This window comes from Martes martes, assembly GCF_963455335.1.
Source record: "Martes martes genome assembly, chromosome: 6".
NCBI classification, from domain to species: Eukaryota; Metazoa; Chordata; class Mammalia; order Carnivora; family Mustelidae; genus Martes; species Martes martes.
In genome coordinates this window covers 58526755-58535387 of record NC_137893.1, presented here as the reverse complement: position 1 = coordinate 58535387, position 8633 = coordinate 58526755, and the positions used below count along the sequence as shown (strand labels likewise).

Below are 8633 nucleotides of genomic sequence, written 5' to 3'. Positions count from 1 at the left end.
TTCTTGTTTTTTGGTGAGGTTTGTTTGGTGTGTTTTGGGGTTTTTTTTCTCCCCTGTAAACTTTTTCAAGGTTCAAGCAATGACACCATCACAATTGTTAATTATTTGGTAAACTGTGACTCCCTTGCAACAGACGAGTTGTTAGTGACCCTTGTTCATGTGTCCATGACTAATGTGTTGCTATCTGGACTGTTCTGGGGAAAAACAAAAAACAAAAACTGTGGACACTGTTGGTCTGAGTTGGGAACAGAATGGCTGAGGCAGAGCCATTTTTAGCTGGTGAGCTGTATTTGATAACTAAATTATTAGAAAGTGTCTTCTATAATTGATTCAAATATGACTTTTCCAAAGTTGGTGGGTGTTACCTTGTTCTCTTTGTTTTAAATTATAAATCTAAGTATTCTAGGATTTTTAAGAGTGTGAAAAACAGTAGCATTAGTTATTCAACTGGCATTGCTACAAGAAACTCAGCTGAAGAGCTTGTCATTATAGAAGTAGAATCTAACTGGGGAGTATATATTTAAATACTGATCTGCAGAAGCAAAGGGTCAAATGATGGTTTATGTTAATATTGTGAATGTATTAAATCCCAAGAAGTTTGACCATTTATTTTGGTAGCTCTCTCAGCTGAAGGTTCTTAAAACCAGCAAGAGTCTTAAAGACTTGGAATATTATTTTGGCTAGATGCTATTCAAATTCCTTCTTAGGAGCTTCTAATATCACTTCACCTATCCAAAAGGTTTAAATCAGCACATTATATATTTTGCAGCCAAGGAAAGGTAATTATGAGCCATGTGTCTTACCGAAGCATTATTGTGATTTAGACAGGTTATCCTCCAGATTTAAAGATCTTAATTTTATTCTGGAGAACAAACTTTACATACTCTGAATTATTTTGTAGAATTTTGGAATATTTACAGTTTGAGTTGTCTCTAACAATGGTTAGGAACTTAACATAAGGTCCTGGCAGATGTTGGAAGTCCAGAGCATTAAGAAGGTTTTGCCTTCAAGGACTGCATCTTCTAAGGAGGCAGGGTGTTTACAGCAAAATCTAACTGGCAACACCAAGTCACTCAGAAGTACCACTGGAAATGGGGGTCTAGGTATTTGCTTTCCCCCTGAACTGCTCTTACTGCAAATTATGTGTCCTCAAGGTTGGTGCTCAGTTGTCACCTCCACTATAAACTTTCACCTGACCACGTGAAGATAGCAACATCCCTCCCTTGCATTTTTTAAGCTTCTTTCCTGCTTTATGGTCTCCATGGCAATCTTGCCATCTGAGCTATGTCTTGTTATTCGGTCTTCTCTCAGAACAAACTGAGGGCAGGGAATTTTTATTTACTGCTTTATCCCCATGCCAACAGTTCCTGGCATTTGGTAAATGATTACTGGGTAGTATGTAAATGAATGGATAGGGAAGAGATTTCACCAAAGAATTGCTTAAACTTGGAACAATGGGACTTAGACTCTATGTTAGCTAAGAGAAAGAAGGCCTAAGGCACCCCAGGTAGGGACAAAGTCATGAAGAATTTGCCTGCTGTGCCTTAAGTACCTCTTCTGTATGAGAACTTAATGCTTGTTGTAAAATCACTTTTTTAGATATTTTAGAGGTTTTTTTGGTGTGTGTTTAAGTCTGAGTATCAAAAGCTATCATTATTTGTGTATATTAACTGTGGTCCATTGTATCTACACCTCATTGTGACATCATCAGATGATCTCAAGTGAAGGATGGCCCCAGCCATCTTGTAGCTTTACAGTTGCATTATCACTACATTTATATTGTTTTTTCCTGTGTGTTGCTTGTTAAAGTGAAGGGTCAAGAGAAGGTAAAAATTCTAATGGCATTACATTTTAATTGTTGAACTTTTACAAGAATGTATAATAAAACAAGAACATTGCATTATTCAAGTTAAGAAATAGAACATAGAAGCCTCCGGTGGTTCCATCCTCAGTTTCATTCCACTCTTTTACTTCAGTAACTCTTAAGTACTACCTAGATTATATTAATCATCAGCTGTATGGTATTCCTTTTTTTAAATTGATATATTATGTATTATTTGTTTCAAGGGTACAGTCCTGTGGTTCATCAGTCTTACACAACACTCAGTGCTCACCATAAGACACACCCTCTCCAGTGTCCATCACCCAGCCATCCCATCCCTTCACCCTCCTCCCTTCCAGCAACCCTCTTGTATGGTGTTCCTGAGCACAGTATCTTGTTTAGTTGTGAAACACAAATCTGGCTTCATAAGGGCAATATTTACTACCAGATGATGAAGGCATCCTTCTAGATTTTAAAAGAGCCCCAGGAGGAGACGTTGAGCCAGGTGATGGAGTTCTAGGGAACACAAGTAGTCACAGCTGGAATGTCCTGGATCTCCTGTAGAACTATGCTTTGTGGTTGTATGCTCATTTTACAATTTCTGCTAAGGTCACCATGATCTCAGGATCAATGCAGATCCTTCTTGTGGATTCAAATGAGTGTCTTCCACTCATCTAGATGTCAGAATATGAAGGGAAGATCAAGCACTCCAATAGGACAGGGTCAAACAAGCCAAGTATAGAACAGCCGGAGCCAGATACACTAGGACATACTAACCTCCGATTACAAAGGCAGTCAATATTGTGCTTATGACAGCCTTCAACATGTCTGTTTTTCATTATACGTCTTCAGTATGGACTAGTTACTCTCCAGTTCTGGTGCCCAGCTCTTATCCTGGGAATTACTTTCTCTCCCTCATGTGTTGATTTGCCTGTTTGCTGTATGTTTTACTCATGTTGTGAATCCCATCCTCTAGTAATTCTTGAACCACAGAGTACATGGGATGTACTGAAACCCTGAATTTGAAACCCTGCATTTGGGGAAATGTACTCAACCTCCATATTTGGTCAGTAGTTTGGCTGAGTATGAAACCTGCAGGTTGTAGACTATTCTCCCCCAGAAGTTGAAAGGATTTTTCCTCATTCATTTCCAAGTTTCATGTATGGGAATCTGAGGTCATTCTGATTACTGATATTTTTGTCTGTTACTGTTTTTTTTTTTTTTTTTCATCTCAGTTGGTAGAATCTTTGTCTCCAGAGTTCTGAAATTTTACAATGATGTTATAGATACATTTTCATCCATTGTGTTGTGTCTTTTCAATGGAAGCTTGTGTCCTTTCACTTCTGGAAATTGTGGAAATTTTTTTTTATTTTCTTCCTTGTGTTTTCTCCTTTTCTCTCTTGAACTATTATTTGGCGTAGGACCTTCTAGACCAGAGATACTTGGATTGATTGTTTTTCTCCCATCTCGCCATTTTACTCTACTTTCTGAGAAATTTCCCTAATTTTATATTCCAATCTTCCCTTGAATTTTTCATTTCTCCTATAAGACTTTTAATTTCTGAGAGTTTAATTTTTCTTTAAATTGCTTTTTTATTTGTTTTGGGCTTATGTGCTAGAGTTTTTCCACAGATCTTTGGAAATTCTTGTCTGTTGGCTCATTAAGACTGGAGGAAGGAGACATTGGAAATTCTGAATGGGTAAGAAGCATTTCATGATTTTGAGCTTCATTTTAGAGTGGTCTGGGTGAGCTGTTTGGGAATCTTCCCAGCACTGGTATCTATATATGTATATATATATTGTCATGGGATGTTTATATTCTCAGGGAAGTTTTCCTTCTGTCTTGAGAGCAAGGGTCTGGCAGGCAGAGTTCTGTGAACCAAGTAGAAGAAGGGGGTTTGAGGTGTGTTCTCTGCTTTCAGCATCGCTATTCATGAGAGGAATCACTAGATTAATCACTCTGTATACATATACACATACACACCATCAACTTCATTAATCAAGTCCTTATTTGCAAATTTGCCTATTTGCTAAAATTTGAAACTCTAAAATCAGTATACATGGTGCTTTCATTCATTCACAGACCTGTACATTGCAGTTGAAAAGTTGAGTCACCTGGCATGCATGTTCTCAGCAAAAGTGGAACAAGGTGATGCCCTGCCTTCTCATTTCAGCTCTCATACTGTAGAAGTGTTCTTTTCATAGTCTGTGCCACATTTTTCATGTTTTTATAATTTTTCTTGGTGATTTCCCTGTTCAAAATGACTCCCAAATGTGTTAAAATGCAGGAAGGCTGTGCCTTAGGGAGACTATATGTCTGTTAGATAAGCTTCTTACCAGGCATGAGTTACAGTGTTGCCAGCTCTGAGTGATCACTGTCACTGAATCAACAATATATATTTACATGAGGTGTCTTTAAGTAGAAAAATAAAACAAGCTTGTACATTGATAGATTGATAAAAATAATGCGACCAGAGGCTCACAGGAGCCTAACCCTGTATTCCCCCTAGAAGTAATAAGTCAGTATTTGCTTATTTAGTGCTCACAGAGACTTTATGGAATATAACTACTACAAATAATGAGTCACCATGGGGCACCTGGGTGGCTCAATGGGTTAAACCTCTGCCTTCGGCTCAGGTCATGATCTTGGGGTCCTGGGCTCGAGCCCTCATCAGGCTCTCTGCTCAGCAGGGAGCCTGCTTTTCTCCCCCCACCCCTTTGCCTGGCTCCTCTATTTGTGATCTCTCTCCCTGTCAAATAACGACTTTTAAAATCTTAAAAAAAAAAAAAAAAAAATGAGGGGCACCTGGGTGGCTCAGTGGGTTAAAGCCTCTGCCTTCGACTCAGGTCATGATCTCAGGGTCCTGGGATGGAGCCCCACATCGGGCTCTCTGCTCAACAGGGAGCCTGCTTCCTCCTCTCTCTGCCTGCCTCTCTGCCTACTTGTGATCTCTGTCTGTCAAATAAATAAATAAAATCTTAAAAAAAAAAGAGTCACCATAAATAGGTGTGTACATCTGTATCTGCCTACCCATGCCTTCAGCACTGCCCCATGTTAACTCATGCACTGATCTCTTTTTGTCATTTTTGGAGAGTAGACTTAGGCTAGAGTTGGGGAGGGCAGTCACCCAAGGGTGTAGAGTGAGGGAGGGGATGTAGGAATCCACTTCTTTTCAGAAAACTTTCATCTTGGCCCACCGCATTTTAGCAGGCTCTTCTCATTTATCTCATCCCATTCCCAGAGATACATGCTGCTCTGGGGATTTCTAGGACTTTGAAGCTTTCTAGATAAAAATTTGAATGGTTGGTTCTCCCTACTGTTGGCTTGGCAAGTGGTTTCTGATGTAGTTTTAAGTCCTCCAAGTCACTTACCACTCTGTCAGTTTTCCAGAGTTGAATTTTTTTTATTGTTGTCTTCTTTCCTCCCTGACCTTGGGGTTTCTTTGTCTCTATTTTCCTTTACTGTACTTTTTGGGGCTTTGGTGGTAAGCAACATTCGATGGAATGTTCTCTCTGCCGTTCTGTATTAATTCCTTTTCTTCTTTCATAATTCATGTTCCTGAGGTGAGTTAATAGGTTGAGGCCAATATGCTATCCTCTTTACCATAGGGCCGTGAAAGATGTCGATATTGCTAATGTTTGTATGTTCTGGATTTTAAAGGACTTTAAAAGAGTTTTGACTCGCTGACAACTGAATGAGAAAATGTCTTCCTTTACTCTACCATGCCTTTATAAGGAAATGTGGATTGGTAGGTGTCTGTACAAAGCATTCTTAATTTTCAGCTCAAAAAGAGAATGTCTAGTCAGAAGTAGAATTTTTTCCAGTTTCATTATGGCCATAATCCTCTCCAGGCTTCTTAGAAAATTTTTGAACTGAGATCTTTGTAATGCTTATTTTTCATTGTTAACATGCTAACCAAAACCTTTGATGGCTTCCAGATCACTTTCTTTTCCTCATTTTAAAAATTGTCTAAGATTTTTAAACCAAAGTGTAAAAATAATAGTCAATGTATAAAAATAATGGCCACTTTAATAATCTACTAAGTGAAAGAGGGTAAAGATAGAAAGAGCTAAGCTGACACTGATTGTTTTAAAATGTTTTCTATCAAAATGTTCTTTTTTAACAATGTCATTGTTTTAATTTTTAAAACAACAATGAATAATCTTTGTAGAAAAATTGAAAATACAGAAAACGAATCACCTTTACTCTTAACCACTCAGGTGTGTGTGTATATATATATATATATATATATATATACACACACACACACACAGGCATATATATATACGCACACGCACACACACATATAATATACACATATATGTGTGTGTATCATATATATACATACATATGTGTGTGCATGTACATATATACATGTACATATCTATAGAACTAGTATTTATTTGTAAGTATGTGAATAAAAATGTATCATTAACATTTTCCATGTTTTTCTCCCACAAATCCTTTTTTTTTTATAGTTTGTTTTTCTTTTTTTAAGATTTTATTTATTTGACGAGATCACAAGTAGGCAGTCAAGCAGAGGGGGCGGGGGGAAGCAGGCTCCCCGCTGAGCAGAGAGCCCAATGTGGGACTCGATCCCAGGACCCTGAGATCATGACCTGAGCCGAAGGCAGTGGCCCAACCCACTGAGCCACCCAGGGGTCCTCCCACAAATCCTTTTTAATCAGTACATTCTCATTAACTGGTTGGCAACCTATTTCTTAGTATGATTTTTGGCTTTGCAGACCATATGGTCTCTCTTAACTACCCATCTCTACTGTTGTAGTGTGAAAGCAGCAATAGGCATGTAAACAAATGGGCATTATTTGCCAATAAGACTTTATTTACAAAAACATACAGCTTCAGATTTGATCCAGTGGTCATAATTTGCTCACCCCTAGGTATATCCTTGAACTTCTTATTCTGACAAAATTAGTGCATAAGAATTGCAAAATAGTAGAGTTCCTACTCACCCTTTACCAAGTTTCCCCAATTTAAGTTACAGCTTAAATAGTACAATATCAAACCCAAAAAATATACATGGGTAAAATGTGTATTTATAGTTCCATACCATTTTATTACATGTGTAACTACAACCACAGTATAGATCTGGAACTATTCCTTTTCTCCCCCTGCTCCCAATTTGACTGTCAAGGAATCTCTACATCCAACATAGGGCTCAAAGTTAAGATCCCTGAGACCAAGAGTCCTGTGCTCCATCAGCTGAGCCAGTTAGCTGCTCCCAGAACTATTCCCCTACTCAAAGGTCACCCTCATTCTACTCTGTATAGTCACAATGACTTCCCTTCTCGACCATCCTTCCCTGTTGGCAATCAGTAGTCTATTCTCCATCTCTCTAATTTTGTCATTTTGTGATTGTTGTACATATGGAATTACACAGTACATGACCTTTTGAGATTGGCTTTTCTCGGGATTGAGATCCATCCAGGTGTTGCATGTACCAGTAGTGTTATATTGTTGAACAGTATTCCAGGGTTTGGATGAATCAGTATAACCATTCACCTGATGCAAGGCATTTTGGTTGCTTTAAATGATTCTTCTAAAGTTCTAGTGATCACATGCTTTATGTGACTCAGCATTCTATCACAAACATGATAGGCCTTGATCTCCATGTTTAATTTGGCTGAATAAGCAGGTGTTCCCCTTCCTTATAGTCAAGCTTCAGAACTGAATGTGGTTCAGAATCCAGTGGTCCATCCATTTTAGGTGTTCAGTTGAATCCTATTGTATCTGTCATTCTTTTAAATTCATTGAGCTGTTTAAAACTTGCTGATTTAAATATGAGGCTATTTATCCTTTAGGGACTTCCACTTGTTTTGCAGGTTAGTACCAACCATCACCATACCTTTATATCTATGGTGATGGTTGAATAAAGTTTTAATACTTGTGGAGATAGAGAGTTGGGTTTGAGTCTCCATGTTACCACTTAACTACCAGTGGTCTTTGAGAAGTCCCCTAACTTTGAACCTTTGTTTTCTTACCCATTAAAAAAAAAAAATAGTCCCAACTCTGTGAGGAGTAAATGAAATTATATAGGAAAAGTGTTTAGGAAACAGCAAAATACCATACAAATGTTACAGTATGATTTATAAAAATAAAAATCATCCTTCATTAGTGGTTAAGAAAAAGCAGTTTTATTGTTAAAACGAGTCCCTTTTATTTACTAGTAAGTATATGCTCGCTGAAAAAAAATAAAGACTCCGTTTTACAGAGTTAGAAGGCCAAAAAACAGAGAGGAAGAGTAATATTTCTGTATGCTGTAATGGATGACCTGTGTTGCAAATACAATACCATCTGGCAGATGTGAGAAGAAATCATTTAAATCAACAATGTCTGTAATGAACTACCATCTGATTCCTGTTAATCAGTCCTTCCTTTTTTAAACCGTCTTCTTCTGGTTTCCATGACCTTGTTCTCTCCTGTTTCTCCTTCTGGCTTATCATCCTCATCTTCTTGGCCCTTAAATATGGAGTTCTCTAGGGATCATCCCTGTACTTCTCTTTCCATGACCTCTTCCCTGGCAATATCATGCCTTTACATCACTCTCCAAACAAAGCCTACATCTGTGTCTCTAGCCTGACCTCCCTCATTTCCATCCTGCTGGCTGGATGACTCTTTCAAACTCAGTATTTCCAAAGGTGAGGTCATTTTTCTTACTAAGATGGCCCTTTTCAAATTTTGTTTTTGTCCACAGCCCGACCCTCTTCTCAGTCCCTCTGCACTGTTCTCTCTTTGTCACCTCCTCACATCTAGCCATGTTGTCAATTCCTTGAGTACAGTACCCCTCATT

At 38.2% G+C, this 8633-nt stretch overlaps 1 protein-coding gene across 1 annotated transcript in view; it reads left to right on the top strand.

Annotated features, from left to right (window-relative positions):
* Window positions 1–5560: 5560 nt before the first annotated feature.
* ZC2HC1B (zinc finger C2HC-type containing 1B) overlaps window positions 5561–8633 on the top strand; it is a gene marked incomplete at its 5' end in the record, with an annotated part of 39960 nt that continues 36887 nt past the window's right edge. Inside the window, 1 exon segment of the mRNA XM_080805899.1 lies at window positions 5561–5570. Within this exon segment, the coding sequence (XP_080662025.1) occupies window positions 5561–5570 (10 nt within the window).